Consider the following 19,281-nt stretch of genomic DNA (forward strand, 5'->3'; position numbering starts at 1 on the left):
CATTAATCAATAGAAAAGCCTTTATTGTCTATTGCAGCAATCAAACGCTTCCTATAATTGCTGACCAGCTTTTTGCATGCCTCCACTGGTATTTTTGCCCATTCATCTTTAGCGATGAGCTCCAACTCTTTCAGGTTGGAGGGTCTCCTTGCCATCACCCTGATCTTTAGCTCCCTCCACAGATTCTCAATTGGATTTAAGTCAGGACTCTGGCTGGGCCACTGCAAAACGTTAATGTTTTTGTCCGCTTACCATTTCTTCACCACTTTTGCTGTATGTTTTGGGTCGTTGTCGTGCTGAAATGTCCACTGGTGCCCAAGGCCAAGTTTCTCTGCAGACTGCCTGATGTTGTTGTTGAGAATTTCTGTCATTTTCTGGTAAAAAAAATAAAAAAAATAAAATAAAATAAAAATTACTTTAAGTCAGAATTTGCCAGGGGTATGAATAATTTCGGGCTTGACTTTATATATATTGATAGAGTGTGTTTGAATATTGTTGTAGACAAATATTCAAACGCTGTTTGTTCGCGCTTTGTCAAAAAGTCAAAAAAGTTAAAAAGGTTGAGAACCACTGTAGTAGGTCAAACTGTAGGTATAGGCCACTTTGGACCAGCACAAACTGTTTAGTAGTGTTAATCTAGTAGTGATAATACTACTGTACATACAGTAGCACTAGTGAGAATGCAGTACTGATTTAGTGGTCAGGAAGTCCTGGATTGAGTTGCCAGGTCAGCGTAACAAAACTAGCTCAATAGCGGATCAAAAAAAGCCCAAAAGTAGCCCAATGACCATATCCCAAATATCAAAACTCAAAATATGGAATTCCTATACCTAACGTACATATTTTACAGTCACTGTTAAAAATCAGTATATTGTAGTGATCATAAACACAGCTCAAGGGCTACTTATCAATGCCCCTCCTTGACAAAACTTAACATCTGCTGCAGTTTCATCTTAGAAAAGTTTTTTCTTTGAGTTTTTAAAAAAAGTTTCACATATACACGGCAATGTTTTCGAAATGATTCGCATTTACACATATCCGTGAAAACTGCTAAAAACGCTGTATTACGTATGCCAGGCCAGTAGTTGGCGCGATGTTTGTTCGCACTTGACTTAAAAAACCACACATACTGTGCATGTCTACATACCTAACACATACTATGCATAACGTCACCTTTTTCAAAGATTCCCGTATTGGGTGTTGTAGTGTAAACGAACAGGCAAAACGCATAACGTTTCCCGTTTTTGACTGAAAACACTGTTGTGTAAATGGCCCCTTAATATACTGCAATATTTTAAACCATTAACCCATGGGGGAAAATTCCTGAGTTCCACTGGAAACAGGGTTGCCAGGTTTCCACAACAAAACCCACCCAATTGCTACTACTAAGATCATATAATATAGATAGGAAATTGATGGAATTGTTCTATAAGTCTTACACTAAGTCTGTCTTGTCCTTTTCTATCAGCTGCTTGTTTGGTAATCTCAGTGTTAAAAATGCATTAAATAGAATAGTTACTCTCAGTGGAAAGATCATAAAAGAACAAAGAAATTTGTCAGCTCTGTTTAACAGAAATATTTTGAGTCGGGTTCGATCTGTGCTAGCAGACAATTACCATTTTCTGTATCCAGAGTTCTCTATGCTCCCTTCTGGTTCCCGATATAGATTACCAAAGATGAAAAGTAACCGATATAAATATTCATTTGTCCCTTGTGCAAGGCTGTTAAATGGTCCTTGAGGAAATCTGTTTTAGAAATTTATTCTATCTTATTTATATATTCATTATTACTTTTATTTCTTTTTTTATGTATTTATGTTTTGATATGTATTCCGTGGGTCTGTTGTGTTTCTGATTCTAGGTGCATCGAAATTGATCTTAATAAAGTTTGACCTTTGACCTTGACCTTTGACTCAAAACTAGCTCAATCGTGTTTCGGGGGGGTCACTCGGTAAAAATCATGTTTTGGGGGGTACATTTTTTGGTGGGGTTCCCCTGGTAAAATTCACAATCCAATGGCTAAATATCAAGTTTTTGGGGTCACTTCAACCCACGGCCATAGTGTTAAACCTGCGGACTTGGCAACACTGGCGGAAAAACTGCAGACTTGGCAACCCTGGTCCTTTCTATGTTTAGTTAATGCGAATGTGATTCCTTAAAGATGTGAATCATAAATTGGTGCCTGAAGACAATCTGAAGTAAATGATGTGTTGACTGTTTTTGATTAGTTATTTGAAGTATGTGCCTCAATGGTTCTACAATAAATGTGTAGACCAGAATATTAACAGTGTGTGAGGTTATAGAAACAAGCATGCATGTGTATTTGCTTCCATATGTAGGTGTATAAGCAAACTGTCAATGTACAGCATCTAGGATAAATGCTTGTCTGCCACCCCACCTTGAGAAGTTGGTCAAGGGGAGAGAGAGATGGTATAAAGAGGGAACGAGAGAGAACATGTGTTAGGAACAGCATGTGTATGAGAGAAATAGAGTGTGAGAGAGAGGAAGGAAAAGGAAAGAGGCGTTATAAATAGCTCTCACCTCCCCTGATAACCTATGAGCTGCTCCATAATGACATAGAGATGAGCCTGATCTCATCACACATGCACACACACACACACACACACACACACACACACACACACACACACATGCTGACAAGTACGCAGACATTAACGCACTGATGAGTCAAATGATTGATAGCGCTCCTTTCATTCTTTCGCTACACACATACACACACACAAAAACATCTTTGTGTTTTCCAGCACAAGTTCCTCACTACAGATATGGAGACTCATACATTATGGATATCAGAGTTGTCAAGTGTAGTTGACAGCACTGCTTTGAATTGGCTCTCATTGCGTGTGCTGCCATCTTAGATTTGCAAAGGATTTACTGAAATATATAATGAGTATTAGTCTGTCATTTGTATGGATGTTATACTGCCTCCTTTACACAGGGAAATATACATTTGTAATGCAAACATATTTGTACATGTTTATTTTGCTGCACAAAGTGTGTGTTTGTGTGAGAGTGTGTGTATGGAAGATTAATAATATATTCCATTTTATACACTAATGTGATCCATTCATTGTGGTTTCTGTTTGTGTTTAATGTCATAAAGTGTGACTGTGTGTTATTGATTTGATACAAACACTAATTTCGTTTTCACATGCTTATTATAATGAAAAAATGCAAATGTGGCCTTACGGGAAGACCTTATTATATTCTTTTTTCTGCACTTTTATTTACTTTACGGTAACATACTATCCATCTCTTTTCTAAGTCAGCATTTATTTGTTGTATACAACTGTGTACAGTGTTTTGTTGTTGTTCCTGTTTTTATTTAACATAAAATGAGGATATAGAGCTATTTAATGAATGTGGATAGTGTAGACTAGATCATTGATGTATTGTGACACCCCTAGTTTGATTGTTTTACTCAAATCTCTGACTTTATATCACAAACTTTTGCTTTGGAAAATCTCAGTACAGATTGAGACATTGTTGAGATCTCTTCTGAAACTCTGAAGCAGAACATAAGAGATTATTAGGGTATTTTTCTCAGGCTGAGAAGCAGGAGACTCCATTTGCTCTACATTTAATCTCATTAATCTGTCTGGGAAAACCATTAAAATATCTTGTTCATGATTAAGCACAATTAAGCACATTTTCCCCTTAATTCTCATTACTGTAAAGCCAACGATCAGTAATGAAAATGGTCCTGGCCAGACACAAAGATTGGTTTAATGTAAATTAGCGTAATTTAAACTCAGTACATCAAATAACAATTACATGTTTTACATAACATTTAAAGAACAGGTACTGCCAAAATACTGTATAATTGAAAAAATGCATCATTATGTCCAATACTGAGAATTGCCATAAAAATAATGCAATGGTTCTAACAGAGCTCCTATTGTATTATACTTCTTATGATTTTGGAGTGAAATATGACCAAGGTTTTTGTGTTTATGAATGTGGATGTACAGTTTACTGTATATGTTGTAATGGTGTTTGTGTGTGAGCAGATGGATGTTTGTGTGTTTGGGGCAGCCCACCACATATTGAGTGATGACCATGCAACAGTGTCTAAATTGCTGCAGTAAATCTGTATTTTGGGTTGCACAGTATGAGACAGAAGTAGAGGACACAGAAACAAGGATAAACTGCAAAAGAGGCTAAAAACTAAGAGAAATAAGGTTGTAGAAAGGCTAAAGTCAGAAGTGGTGAGGGTTTTGGTGACCCAGGACTAGGAAACCTATTTCACCTTTCTTTCTGACACTAATACCCTTATCAATCTCTGTGATTTAGTTCACAACCTTTCCCTTCCCCTTTCCTCTTCCTTCAGTCTCCTTCATGTTTTTCTTCCATTTCTTTATTTCCCTATCCTTCTGTCCAACCACTTCTCTCTGTCATAGCTGTTCTTTCTCATCTTCTGTGGATTTTGTTTGGACTTCCCTTTCTCATGATTCTTCTATCTTGTCTATTTTTCCCTGTTCATTCTTATTGGTTTATTTTTATATTTCTGTCGCAGGATTGAGGTAAGCATATTCTTGAGATATGATTGGCTTGATTAGAAGAATACAATTTTGTGAGTTTATGTTCGTAACGAGGGAAAGCTCCATTGAGAATCTTCATCATTTGTTGACACATTCTTTGAAATGTGAATTGAGTTTCTGGTCTCTGATTCTGAGGGTCCTCCATATCATATTGATTCTTAGCTTCCTTCACCCAAACTCTTGCTCTAACATCATAAATCAAAGCACAGAACTGACCTCAGAGGTCATCTTCCTCTGACACTCTTCTTTGCTGATCCCAAAACAGTTTTACCATCTCCGCTGTGCAGTTTGGACAAATGAAGTTATTCTTAGATCAGGATATAAATGGAAACCCTAGTGGGATTGTATTTCCTTTAAAATCTGTTGGAGGTCTATAGAACAGTAGCCGCTAGCTTTATGTGCTTAGGGCATTGCAAAGAAGGATTTCATTAAATGTAATGGCTCCTAGTGGACGTAGCTCTGCACGGAGCTTTACCCTCTGCTGTTTTTATTCATATTTTTATCCATCTTTTTTTCTGAAATCATACTCTACAATAAACCAAAGTGTTGCTTTTTAAGCTTACATGAATGGCTCTAGTATGGTGTGATCAGGGTCTTTATGGCTGTGTGTGTGTGTGTGTGTGTGTGTGTGTGTGTGTGTGTTGTTATTTGCCATTTAGCAGACATTTGTCATCCGAGTACACTAATTGCAGAAACGGTTCCCCTAGAGCAGTCAGGTTAACAGCCTTACTGAAGGACACAATGATGACAGAGCAGAATCTCAGTAAGTCTCTGGGGTGACCTTTACTTACAACTCCACCTGCAACCTTTGGATATAAAGACCATTAGGCTGCTGATTATTTCTCTTTATTTCTTTTCTTTTCTTCTTTTTCTTTTTCTTGTGGGTATTTGCTAGTAGTGGTTGACTAATGTATCAGCTAATATTTGGCTTTTTTTATTTACACATCAGCCAATAGTTTTTCTGAAAGGTTGATGAAAATCAAAACCAGTTTTGACAAAGATTAGAGCCCTAGCAACTGAACAGGAGTGCCCATTCTCCATCTTTGTTTAACAATTCTGTAAAAAAAATAGGAAAGTCAAATCCTACAATCAATATTTAATATATATTTATGAATTTTTATATATATATATTTCATGCGACAAAAATTGCAAACTTTAATGAATCCAGTTGTTACATCCCCTGAAGAGTAAATTTGTAGCCTGCAAGAAAAAAAAAAAAAAAAACATGTACTCTGCGTGATCTGTCCATGTAAATTGGAGGCAGAGAGTTCTGCTGTTACTGGACACACTAAATCTTTGATTTCAAACTGTGCTGTGCTACCGTGCTTATTCACTGTGTACTGTAGGTAAAGTGAGCGCTAGGAGCAAAATTCTTTTCTCTCTGATTTCTTGGCTCATGCCGAGTCCATTGCACTCTACGATTTCATTTTTGGTAGACCAAACCATTCTCATATAGTGCACCAACAAATTCAATGAACAGCACTCAAAAATGGACGTTAGGCTTTAACTCTGCAGTACTTTGGTATATTGTGACACAACTTGGTATCTGTCTTTACCAGTATGACCTGAGGGTGTTTGCACAGTCTCAGCACAGCACCTACTGGTTGAGAAATGACAAAAATTTTTGAACAGTACCCAAATATTTGGTTGCATTATGGCGCTTTTCCACTACACAGTACCAGCTCGACTCGGCTCGGCTCGGCTCGACTCGACTCGGCTCTGTTTGGTTTTCCACTGTGTAAAAGTTGTACCTGTTACCTCCATAATAGTACCTGGTTGTCATAGCGACACTGCAAGAAACTGCCGTGATGTAATCTTCTACGCAACACACACCCGCTGTCTGCACCTCCTCGTTTGACCACGGCGTATTCTTCCGAGTTGCCATAATATGTAATGGATTGGATATGTCACACAATCTCTGGCCAAACTTTTTAAAAATGGCGGGGTTATTCTGGATACTATTGCTGGCGCGTGCAATGATGACGCAGTGAATAGTGACGATTCTCTCTGACCAATCAGCAGCCTGCTGTGTTTTCACGTCACATTTCAGTATTGCCTCAGCTCGCTTGGAACCTCGCCGGAGGTGATACGAAAAAAAGTACCTGGAAGCCGGTACAGGTACAACTTTTACACAGTGGAAAACCAAACAGAGCCGAGTCGAGTCGAGCTGAGGCGAGCTGGTACTGTGTAGTGGAAAAGCGCCATTAGATTCGCTGCAGCTTAGTGAGTACAATGAGAAACAATACAGTTGTTTATTTTTTTCCAAAATTTTTTTTTTATTAATTACTTTTCTAACTGATATAGAAAATATTATTTAAAATCAATATAAATTTAATTGCAAAGGGATAGTTCACTCAACATCGGTAAGTTGGCAACACTTCCTAGACACATTCTGGAGACACCTGAGACTTATATTACATATTGTAAAACGGAGCATAATAAGTCTCCTTTAAAGGAATAGTTCTTCCAAAAATGAAAATTTGATGTTTATCTGCTTACCCCCAGGGCATCCAAGATGTAGGTGACTTTGTTTCTTCAGTAGAACACAAAGGAAGATTTTTAACTCAAACTGTTGCAGTCTGTCAGTCATATAATGGCAGTCAATGGTTACCAAATCTTCAAGAGTAAAAAAAAAACATACACAGACAAAACCTAATGAAGATACATTGATTTCTTAAGACACAAAACGATCGGTCTGTGCAAAAAACTGAACAGTATTTATATTATTTTTTACCTCTGATCCACCACAATGTCCAACTGTCCTGAGCGTGTTCACAACAGCCGGCGCGTGACAGAAAGTAAGCAACCATAACTTCAGTCGATCAGACTCAAATGTTTGGAGTCTGTGAAATGTCAACACTCCTGGATGAGTTCGCGCAAGCAAACATCTTTTAGTTTTTAATTGGTTGCAACAATCAGGATAAGCACAAGCAATTACCATTTTGAGTAGCCGTTGTACCCAAAATCTCTCTGCGTAAACAATTAGTACCATATTCATGAGAGAGATCGCATGCATCTACTATGCCAGAGCACGTTGACGCGTCAAGCGCTGGCTGTTGTGAATGCGCTCAAGACAGTTGCACATTGTGGTAAAAAAATGATTAAAAAAAAAACTGTTCAGTTTCTTGCACAGACCATTTGTTTTGTGTGTTAAGACCCTTAATGTATTGTCACGAGCCACAGGGTTTAATTAGGTTTTGTCTGTGTATGTTTTTTTGACTCAAAGCCATGGGTCCCATTGACTGCCATTATATGACTGACAGACTGCAACGGTTTGAGTAAAAAATCTTTGTTTGTGTTCTACTGAAGAAACAAAGTCACCTACATCTTGAATGCCCTGGGGGTAAGCAGATAAACATCAAATTTTCATTTTTGGGTGAACTATCCCTTAAAAGGAGACTTATTATGCCCCTTTGTATGTGTCTATGAAGTGTTGCCAACTTCGCGACTTTGTAGCCAGATTTAGCAACTTTTCAGACACCCTTAGCAACTTAAAAAAAAAAAAAAACACAAATCTAGCGACTTCTTGGACAAACCTTATTTAGTTTCTAAACTCATCAGTACTGCCGCACAAACGCAAGGTCTTGCTGTCCCAGCGCGCACACAACTCCGAAAGGAGCAGTGCTTTCAGTTAAAATAGGTAGTCTTTTGCTTCTCTAATTTTACCTGCAAATATATCTGAAATCACAGCACAGGCGTTGCCTTTGTCTTATCTTATGTGTGTTTGATTTCATCAGACAGCTTAATTATAAATCAGGATTTTTGTGCAGATTAACATCTTGAAAGGGAGAGGTGGTTATGTAGTCTTAATGGGCCATGTTCCAGACACTATTTAATATTCATCCCGTTGTCTGACAATAGAAACAGTAAAATATATAAATGAAAGCAGTTTTATTGAGAATTGGCTGCATTAAAATACAATATGTGAGTACAGAGAGGCAAACAAATGTAAAAGGAAATGACATTATGAATATGCTAATTAATGCATGACACCATCTAGTGTCATTTAGCAACTTTTCAAGCAGGCTTTAGCTACTTTCCATTGAAAGAAGCTGGCAACACTGCTATGAATTTTCAGCTCAAAATATTACTCAGATCATTTATTCTATCATTTTGATCTCTGTTTTCGTGCGTGTCTCTTTAAATACGAATGAGCTGCTGTTCCCTGCCCCATTTCCAGAATAGGACTGTGCTTTTACAGTTTTTACCTGGGATACTCTGCTAAAAACATCTGTTTGGTTTTTATTAGCATGTCTATTACGCTGAAATCATGCGTTTTAAACCATATTAGTTTAAATTTTTGATATACGTTTGATATAGGCGCACATCCAAAGCATGCACACAGAATGCGGCTGTCACACTGCATGTGAGTACTAAACTAAGTTCTCTTTCTTGTCTTATTACGCTTAAACTGTCAAATACACACAAGGTTATGTTAAAAACACAGAGGAGTTACAAAAACAGTCAATTATGTCTCTGAAGGTAAACAGCTGGGAAAGAAATTGCATGTTTATATTAGATCTGTGTGGCAGCAGAGTAATATGATATGCAGTATATAAATCAATAAATCCACTGCTCTCTTGTCTCCTCTGAGGCTGGGACTCTAAATAGTATTCTTGTGCTTGTCTGTGCAGCCAATGACAAAACAGTTAGCATGCTTCCCTTCCGGGAACTCAACACTGCGTCCTGAAACGCTATGGGGAACGCCATTGGCGGGCCGCACTCTGAGTCATAGTCCAACGTCCAATGAGAAACGGGAGTGACGTCACAGGCGTGGTGACGTCAGCGACCAGGAAGTATAAAAGCATGTGCGTTTGAAGCTGGCGTCAGCTTTTGTCATTCAGCAGAGCGCTCTATGTCTATTGTCTGTCTGTCTGTCTGTCCGGTTATACTGCTGTTTTTACGTGCCAGTTTGCACAACTTTATTTTGAGCAGTATGCCAAAAGGGGGAAAACGTTCTTTTAAAAGAGAAAGAAAGGCGGTTGAGCAGCCCCATAGAAAGTGTGTCCCTCCCTGCCAACGTTTCATTGTTGGTGGGGATACACACGATCTATGTGTGGTCTGCTTGGGAGCGGAGCATGCTAGGTCAGCCCTTGAGGGGGCTGGCTGCCCGCAGTGCGAGCGAATGCCGCTGCGGTTGCTCCGTTCCCGGAAAGCCCTCTTTGAGGAGGGGGCTTTCACCAGCGTTCCCCGCGGGTCTGGCCCTGCTTCCGCTGAGGCGGAGCGGCAGCTGCACTCGTGGGGTTCGCAGTTAGATCTGCTGGAGGGAGTTGAGACGGGTGATCCCCTATCTCTCTCCTCACCCAGCGGATCGTTTGACCTCCTCTTGGATGAGGAAGCCCGCACTGCGGTTCCTTCCCTCCAAGAGGAGGAGTCAACGCTTCATCTGTCTTCCTCCGAGGAGGTTGACATTGAGAGCGTTGACACAACCCCACAACTGCCCCCCCGTTCACCCCAGTACGAGGAGCTAGTCGAGGTGCTGACTAACGCGGTGGCCAAACTAAACATCAGCTGGCCACCCGTTCAAGAACATGAACCGCAGGGAAGCAGGCTCGATGAGCGCTTCCTGCGGGCGAAGTCAGCACCTCCTGTAGAGAATTTTGGTTAGCTCAAAGAATTTAAGATGATCAATATATGTGTGTATATGCATGAGACTGTTTCTCTCATCACATATACACTGCAAAACTCCACCAGGTCTTATGACCAATGAATAGGATGAAATGAGTTATTTAAAACATACATTTCAGTCAGGGAAAGTAGTTTAACTCACAGGAAATCGTGTATAATAATCGTCATTAAATATACGCAATTTCCAGTTTCTGATCAGTAACAGTAATAATGATATCGACTGGTTTCTTTGTCCAGCAAATTGTTCAGTGATACCCATTATTCTGACGTTGGCCCGTCGTCACGGCAACGTATTTTTACTAATCAGAACGGAGTTAAAACAATTGAACAGAATAGGGCTTAAGGTAGCAATATGAGATCGAAACAGTTTAAGTGACTTTGTAATGTAAGCATTCAGCACAGAGAATCATTATATGTGAATATATGGTTGTTTATTAAACTATTCTACTTACAAACGATCGCACATAGACAAACGTACATAAAACACAAATAGACAGAGAACGCGTGAGAGAGAGAGAGTAAGAGAGAGAAAGAGAGAGAGTAAGAGAGAGAGACAGAAAGTGAGTTTGCAAGGGACAGGAATGAAAACGGTTCTGAACAACCTGAAATCGTTTCTTTTATAAAACGCCTTAAGGCGAGACACTACAGGTGAATAGGGTAAAATTTTTAACTAGCAGATATCACCATGAAACTTTCCCAGTTGATTACCTACATTAAGATGAGAAAAAAATGTATTACAGAGTTTCTGTAATTTTATGTTTAAATATGCAAATTAGGCATTATCTAAGTAAATATGCGCTAATTTGCCTATATTTTAAAAAACGAAATCTCAGAATTGGATAAAGCCAGGTTCAAAATTCTTTTTTCATTGTGTTCACATATTAGATGGGGAAAAAATTACAGAGGGATTTATGGATATCCACTTTTGTTATCCTGTAAATCAGAATATACTGTCAATAGCCTTAAAAAATGTATTTTCGCCATGTTTTTTGGAATAAAATGTTATATAAATCAGGCTAGGAATAATATATTTACAAATCCCTCTGTAATAGTCTTCATAATATAACTAGGTACAAGACTGTAAAGTTTGGTGTATATAGGTGCTACTGAAGTGGAGATTTCGGACTTGGAGTATGAGAGAAAAGTCATTTTGAGAAAATGGGCTTTAAAGATTTATATTGTAAAAATTCCACACATTTTTATATGAAAACATTGCTAACAAGCAAAACAACTGGCCAAGTCATTATTTATAACAATGTAAACTGAATAAAACAACATTTCCAAATGAGACCTTCAACTAACCACAGAGAACCACAAATACATGAACAAGCAGCCATTGTTGTGTAGAGTGCACTTTATTTATAGATTGGCTTATATCTAAACCACCCTGGTTTCCCATCGACAGCTTACGTTCAGATGCGCTTCCCGCGGGCACTTCACTAAGTAATCCATTACTAATTTTCCTTTTCCCCCTTGCAAGTGACAACTGCTGTACTCTTTTCGATGACTGACGCGAAGTTATTTTCATTCATTCACTCAAAAGATACCGCTGAAAGCTAAACCAAACAATGAAGCGTCAAAGCATACCATGTGACGATTCTGAACGAATCACGTTGTCAGAAATTATCTTCAGCCAATGAGATTGCGCATTTAGAGTTAAATCCCCTCTTTTACTTTCACGATTGGTTGCTGATAAAAAGGAAATAACCATATTTGGATCCGACAGCATTGTACAGAAGAGAGAGAGCTTTCCAACAGTGTACGTGATGACTGGGTACAGGCAGAGATCGCGGAGCAGCATGTTGATTTAGAACGCCAACTTTTGTTGAATTTATGAGAAATCTACAGACGCAAACAGACAAAGTGCAGTAAAATAAAGACCTAAATGTGTATTTCGGACTTTTTTTCACCACAAGTCTAAAAGAAGACATGTTATTGAAGACAAATATCCAAAAATCTCAAAATTGACCAATAAAAAAAAAAAACGATGTTTTTGCCTGCCGTGTCTCGCCTTAAACGCAGCTATCTACGTTTGTAGAAAGGACGGATACTTGCAAGCTTGTTGTTGTTGTGCATTGGTTCCGTATGTGTTCAGTTCAGAAGGTCCTTTCCAGTTCCTTGAGAGTATTGCAGGCCTCATCATCTCCATTGCTAGGTGAGCCGCCCCCCCTGTTCCTATTGTGATGGCAATGCTTGTCTGGAACAGGTGTTGATGCTCGGCTGTTTCAAACTGAGTGTTGTTGTTTGAAACTGAGCTTAGTCTACTTTGAGTCTATGCAGGTTAGCAATTTTAACCCTCTGGGGCCTGAGGTGTTTTGGGGCCCTGAAGAAGTTTTGACATGCCCTGACATTTGTGCTTTTTTCAGTATCTTAAAAACATATGAATGGTTAAAGTCAGATTACATTGTAATCAGCACATATTGGGCTACAATAATATGCAAGCAACATTAATGTGCATGTTTGTGTTTTTGAGAAAACTATGTTTATGCATGGTTATTGAAAATCTAAAGTTTTGAAGTCACTGAAATAAGGCCATGAACGACTTATAGGACATTTCTTTACAAGACTTTAGATAATTGGATGTCGTAGGCTAGAATTTTTTCAACCAAATGATGTGAAAATCATCTCGTTCACTCGTTCAGAGAAAACAATATATTGATTTAAATTTTATAAAACATGTTTTGTGATCGAAAGGGATTATTCATAGGTGTGGCAATGACCCATGAATATTTAGCAATTCACACCTGAGAGACAAAAGAGCCCTCCCTAATGGCCCCATCAATGTCTGACTTGACTATAGCAGGTAAGGAAACAATGTGAGAAGATTCAGAGAATGGAGTTTTAGATTATTTTTTATTTTATTTACTATCACTGTATAAACAAAACATACATAATGAAGGTCCAAGACACATTATTGAGCTCCCTCATCTAACCACACAGATGTGCACAGACTTTGTGGCATTTCTGAAAACTTCTTCTGAATTCTGTTCAACAAATGAAACAAATCTTACCTGCTATTTTGTGTGCCCTTAAAAAAATACAAAAAAAGTCAAAAACTTGTTTTACACTAGAATATCAGTGTAGTTGAACATCTCAAGTTTCTAGTGCTCTCAGAGAAAAACAGTTTGAAGGGACTCATGGGAAAGAGGGCAGGATTCATCTTTTGAGCAGGTTTGAGATCACTACAAAAACAAAACAAACCAAAAATCATATCAGGATCATCTGTCAGAATACAGTCTATACTCTAGAATTTGTACTAATGTAAAAAAGGACATGTAATATCTAAGAAACTAATAATTATCGTTTAGCACTATATTACTAATAAACGTGATGTAAACACACATTCAGTGTAAGCACTCATATTACTTTTACACTGTTATACAATAAAATAAATAAATAAAGTATGATTCTACATTCATAAAGATATCGTCATAAATGCATCTCACAGTCATAATCACATCGTTTTTCTAGAACATTATAAATATCCTGCCATTGTAAGAGATGCAATGCAATCAAACGTACTTCATAATGTTTCATTTGATAAAGTCAGGAATTTTAGTTTGGAATAAGTCTAACTAGTAAAATGTGTACATGTTTTGTCAAAGTAAATAACAGCGAAAGCTAGTAGGAAAATGAAAGTAAGACTTACTCATGTAAATGTCTCCTCCTGCTGGGTTTGCGTCGCATCGCGTCCTTCTTAGGATTGAGGTAAATATAAGTCTTATTCCTCACAGCATATCTTCTTTCAGTAACAAACTGTAACCAAGATGAACTTGAAGTCATGTTGCTTTGTTTCGGTGATGTGGGAGTTTCCTCGTGTACAGATACTCGGTCCTTGCCGCGCTAGTAGCACATGGCTAATTTGCATGGCAAAAGATTTCGCAATAGTGGGCGCGGTCACATTAGAGATAATTAGTTGGAACTGGATAGACTAGACATCTCCTTGGTTTCATATAGATTAATTTATCACAGATTATTTGTTTTGGATAAAACTTACTTCGTTTAAAAGCATAAATCTCAAGCTTACAGTAGATACCACTTTTATGTTTGTGTGCTAAATATTCACCGTGTTTGAATGATATAAGTGACGCATTTCTAAAAGCAGTTCACGGAGACAGAGAAAACAGAAATCACCCTGTTTGTTTTCTTTATTCTAAATAAAAAAAACACAACTTTCTGCTGTTCTTTTGAGTGTGCCCAAATAAAAGTACACGCTTTACAGTTTCCATTGATGTATATCTCTAATATGTATGACTTAAACCGACAGAGCATTTTTAGTGTCTTTTGCGCTGATCTTAAAAAAAGTAGGTTGGTCACGCCGGCGTGACCGTCGGCCCCAGAGGGTTAAGAGGGAGTTCTTGTGAGTTGCTGCGACAGGAGGGTTGATCCAGGTAACTTTCACTTGTGCTGTGGTGTCGGGTGGCCCGGCTTAAGGTGTTGCAGTGGGACAGGCTTGTCGTTTTCCACTAGGTACCTGCTCTGGGCGTGTTTTGCCTCGCTCTTGGGTCTATGAGCACATGGGTTTGTGTGCGTGGGACCCTTGGTCTGCAGGCATTGATAGTTATAAACATCACACGTTGGTGGCAGGTCTCTGTGATTCCCTCTGTCTTCTGGTGCGATTGGCACATCGCTGGATGGCTTGTGCAGCGCAGCTGTTGTCATCTGGGTGCTGGGCTCTGCTGAGAGCCGCTGCAGGTGTAATCCACCCCCCTTCTGGCCGCGCTGTCAGTGTGGACCAGGGTGGAGGTAGTGGATGGCAGATGATACTCCCTTCAGTGTGTGCAACTCAGGGATTTGGTGTAGCGCAGGTGTCATTTTGGTGTTTGTGACACTGTCTTGAGCGCTTGTTTTCCTGAGTGGGCGGTTCTTTTCACAGTTCTCCAAGCTTGTCGGTGGTTTCTGTGTAGCCCTGGATGCAGGTAGGCTTGGTGTGGTGTCATGTCGTTCTGTGCGTGGGACCATGTACATGACATTAGTTCTGCATCATCGTCATATGTGGAGAGCAGCTTTGGCACCACTTCTGAGTGGCCATTTTCCCTTAGGCTCTTCATGACGGAATTGTTTAAAGTCTTTGAAATACCTGAATGGTATGTACACTGCAAAAGATTACTTTTCAGAAAGGGGGTGTGGCTTCTAGAGTGGGCACTGCTTCACGTATTCCATTGAATGTGTGTGCAGCGTTAGGGTTTTAGCCACACTGTGTTTTGAGCCGAACAGTGACCCCTTTTGGTGAATGCAGGTAGTTCGTTCGCCAGAGTGTAAACATCTGGGAGTAATCTTATCTAGCAAGGCTTTCTCGCAGTTGAGGGAGTATCGTAGGGCTGTGAGAAACAGGAAGTAGCAGGTTTTGCATTGTCTATTCCAGGTTAAGTTCAGAGCACAGGTGTCCTCAGTGTTGGCCTGCACTGATCTCAGATCACTCCCACACAGTGATGTCGCTGCGTGTTCAGCTCCCATACACCACTGTATGTTTGTTCACCTTGGTCAGTCAGACGTCCCCCCTTGGCATGGGGCAGCTGGACAATCACTTTGCTAATCTTTATTGCCTTCTGGTGCTTGGCTGTTTTCCGGCGGTCTGTAGAGTCCGCTGAATCGAGCGATCGCTCTACGGAAGAAGGCTGTAGCATTTGGGTGGTGACTCACAGTGTGATGTGGATATCTGAGGGGAAAGATTTTCTGGCGTTGATGCCATCTTCCCTTGGTGCCTGTCGCGTTGTCTCACGTAGGCTCAGATGCTGGTCGTAGCAGTCGTGTTCTTAGCTGCTGTATTCAGTTTTGACAGTTTTGACTGCTGGTACAAATGGCTGGGGTCCTGTTAGCTGGAGGTGGAGCTAAGCAGATCTGTCTCGTGGTCACACTGGGCAATGTTCTTGCTTAAAAGTCAATGTTTTGCAGACAGGCGTGTGTTGTAGCCTACTGCAGTGTTCAGGAAGACAGCGTTTTGTGGTGACAGCTGTCAGATTCCCGGCCAGCTTGCTGGCGTGTGAGGTGTGAACGGTGGGCTGTTAGGCCCGGGAGAGATTTTGTGTTGAGCTCTCCTGTTTGTTCATATTGTTATCTGCAAGCATTTGAGTTCTTTAAGGTGTGCTGGGTTCAGCTCACTTTGTGTTTCTTTGCGGAGTCGTTACTTGAACTTCGGCGTAGGCTGCTTGCAGGAGGCCTTAAAAGGCTTTGGCCGTGGCATGAGTGCTGCTGTCTGCCTGGGTCCATTGTAAAGAGAGCTTCCGCTGTTTAGGAGTGTTCTCCTGTACTGCTCTCTGCGCTCAGTCTGTGGGGGTGTTGCAGGCGTGTCTTGAAGCTTTTCTCCTCTCTCCTCGTGTAGGGGCGTATGCGGTAGTTACTTTTTTCTAGTACTTTAGCCTACTTTGTGTAATAACGAAAACATTTATTTCAGTGAAAAAATAAGTCCAAATCTCTGTATTTTAACATTTTGAACAATAGGGTTCTGCAATCTTTTGCTTTTTTTTTTTTTTTTTTTAGAAATTCTTGTGTGTTTTAATTTTTCTGATAATCAAATGAAAGCATAAACATTTATTTATTTTTAATTAAATGAAAAATAAACCCTTTTAATTTTTGGCAAACAAACAGAGGTTTACTGTTAAAATCAATACATGGAAGAAAAATTATATTAAACGTTTAAATAATATTGTAGTATTTTTTTCTACAATTAAGTGGTTATTCTTGTTGTAATATTTATTTTTCATCTTATATTTATTGTTTTATGTAAATTATTTAAATAGGAATATATAAACACCTACATTATACTGTACAAAAGTAATACAATACTGATATAGTTCTGTTACATGTTAAACCGTACTTTTATTTGGACAAGTTGCCGTGAAGTTTCTGTGTACAGTATGGTATGATGCTAGTTTTCTCAAATGAAACGGTAAAAGTGACAGCTTTGGAGATTGAGTTTATCTGTTCATGTGAGATGCAAATGCCAAAAATTACGTGTGCTTCAGTATGCGTATAGAAAAAAAAACACGTCTTCGCCATTCATACATACAGAGGCAAACGAAACATGCAGGATTCATATTAAAATGGTCTTTTTGCATCTCAGTTTTCACAGACACTAGTCCATATCGCGATTTGAATAAAGTGACAGAACAACTTTTGGTTTATTAATCCAAAAATCGACGAATTCCGTGGCATTCCGCGCTATAGTAAATTCCGTTTTTATGAATGGAGTCCGTGAACCCGTCTGTCTTTTCGGGGAGGAGACATTGTAAACGCGCGACCGCGAGACAGAAATGAAATGCTTTTGTGTAAATAAGATACATAACATAAGGCTATTTAGTTTGTTTAATAAAAGAACAATGTATAGACATGTTCTATAGGAAAGATAACCTTAAATGACTTAAACTGTGATCTGGCGCTATATCCAAAATAAAATGAACTTGACGTTCAAGGGGGGCGGGGAGTGCCGTTGGGGTGGCGCGGCGCCCCCCTAAGATAATGGTAGGGGAAACACTGACTTGTGTGTGCTTTGCACAAAACAAATAAATAACACTCGATCAAGATTTGTACAGTAATAACGCGAAGTTGTTCACTATATTAAATCTATTCGATGAGCAAACGGGGTCAACCTAATCAGTTAGCTAAGCTGAGGTTTTAACCGAAAGGAGCAAGATAGCTGCTTAACATTGGAGTGCACATCAATGGCTAATCTATCTACCCTCAAAATATAAAGATATGGCCTTGTAAGGTGAAAGAGGAACATCGCTCAATCAGCTTCTTCACGCTAAAAAAGGTTTTCTTCGCTTAATTTAGGGTGGCTTTAGGACGCACTATTTTATAGGGTCAATATATAAAGGCTTTAAGGTGAAAGAGGAACATCGCTCAATCAGCTTCTTCACGCTAAAAAAGGTTTTCTTCGCTTAATTTAGGGTGGCTTCAGGACGCATTATTATATAGGGTCAATATATAAACTGCAGTTAAGTTACGTCTTAACAGCGGTTGAGTTTCTCTGTGCGAGAGGCTCAAACATCTGTGAAGGTGTTAAAGGTGGGCTGGTCCACACCGTTCTAACACACACACACAAACAAAAGAGACGCGAGTCGCGAGCCGAGTTTGAATAAACAAGCATGCAGACACACAAATTATTCCTGAGCTGCTCACATCACATAGTTTAAAACTGCCCTGCATTCTAACGCCAATTATGTAGAGAATTTTGGTTAGCTCAAAGAATTTAAGATGATCAATATATGTGTGTATATGCATGAGACTGTTTCTCTCATCACATATACACTGCAAAACTCCACCAGGTCTTATGACCAATGAATAGGATGAAATGAGTTATTTAAAACATACATTTCAGTCAGGGAAAGTAGTTTAACTCACAGGAAATTGTGTATAATAATCGTCATTAAATATACGCAATTTCCAGTTTCTGATCAGTAACAGTAATAATGATATCGACTGGTTTCTTTGTCCAGCAAATTGTTCAGTGATACCCATTACTCTGACGTTGGCCCGTCGTCACGGCAACGTATTTTTACTAATCAGAACGGAGTTAAAACAATTGAACAGAATAGGGCTTAAGGTAGCAATATGAGATCGAAACAGTTTAAGTGACTTTGTAATGTAAGCATTCAGCACAGAGAATCATTATATGTGAATATATGGTTGTTTATTAAACTATTCTACTTACAAACGATCGCACATAGACAAACGTACATAAAACACAAATAGACAGAGAACGCGTGAGAGAGAGAGAGTAAGAGAGAGAAAGAGAGAGAGTAAGAGAGAGAGACAGAAAGTGAGTTTGCAAGGGACAGGAATGAAAACGGTTCTGAACAACCTGAAATCGTTTCTTTTATAAAACGCCTTAAACGCAGCTATCTACGTTTGTAGAAAGGACGGATACTTGCAAGCTTGTTGTTGTTGTGCATTGGTTCCGTATGTGTTCAGTTCAGAAGGTCCTTTCCAGTTCCTTGAGAGTATTGCAGGCCTCATCATCTCCATTGCTAGGTGAGCCGCCCCCCCCCCCCCCCCATGGATCTGGGGGGAGGTGCGGGTGACGTGTCTTTGTGTCCAGAAGGCAAGAGACTGAGAGAGAGATGAGGGAAGGTTTATAAACCTGTAGGTCG

The 19,281-nt window shown here is 39.3% G+C and overlaps 1 protein-coding gene across 1 annotated transcript in view; it reads left to right on the forward strand.

The window, feature by feature from the left end:
* Positions 1-19,281, forward strand: part of pcxb (pyruvate carboxylase b) — a 315,031-nt gene that overhangs the window by 53,270 nt on the left and 242,480 nt on the right. The window contains exon 9 of the mRNA XM_073835799.1: positions 18,090-18,147. Within this exon, the coding sequence (XP_073691900.1) occupies positions 18,090-18,147 (58 nt within the window). The remainder of the gene's footprint in view (positions 1-18,089; positions 18,148-19,281) is intronic.

The sequence above is a fragment of the Garra rufa genome, chromosome 3 (assembly GCF_049309525.1).
Source record: "Garra rufa chromosome 3, GarRuf1.0, whole genome shotgun sequence".
In the NCBI taxonomy this organism is placed as follows: Eukaryota; Metazoa; Chordata; class Actinopteri; order Cypriniformes; family Cyprinidae; genus Garra; species Garra rufa.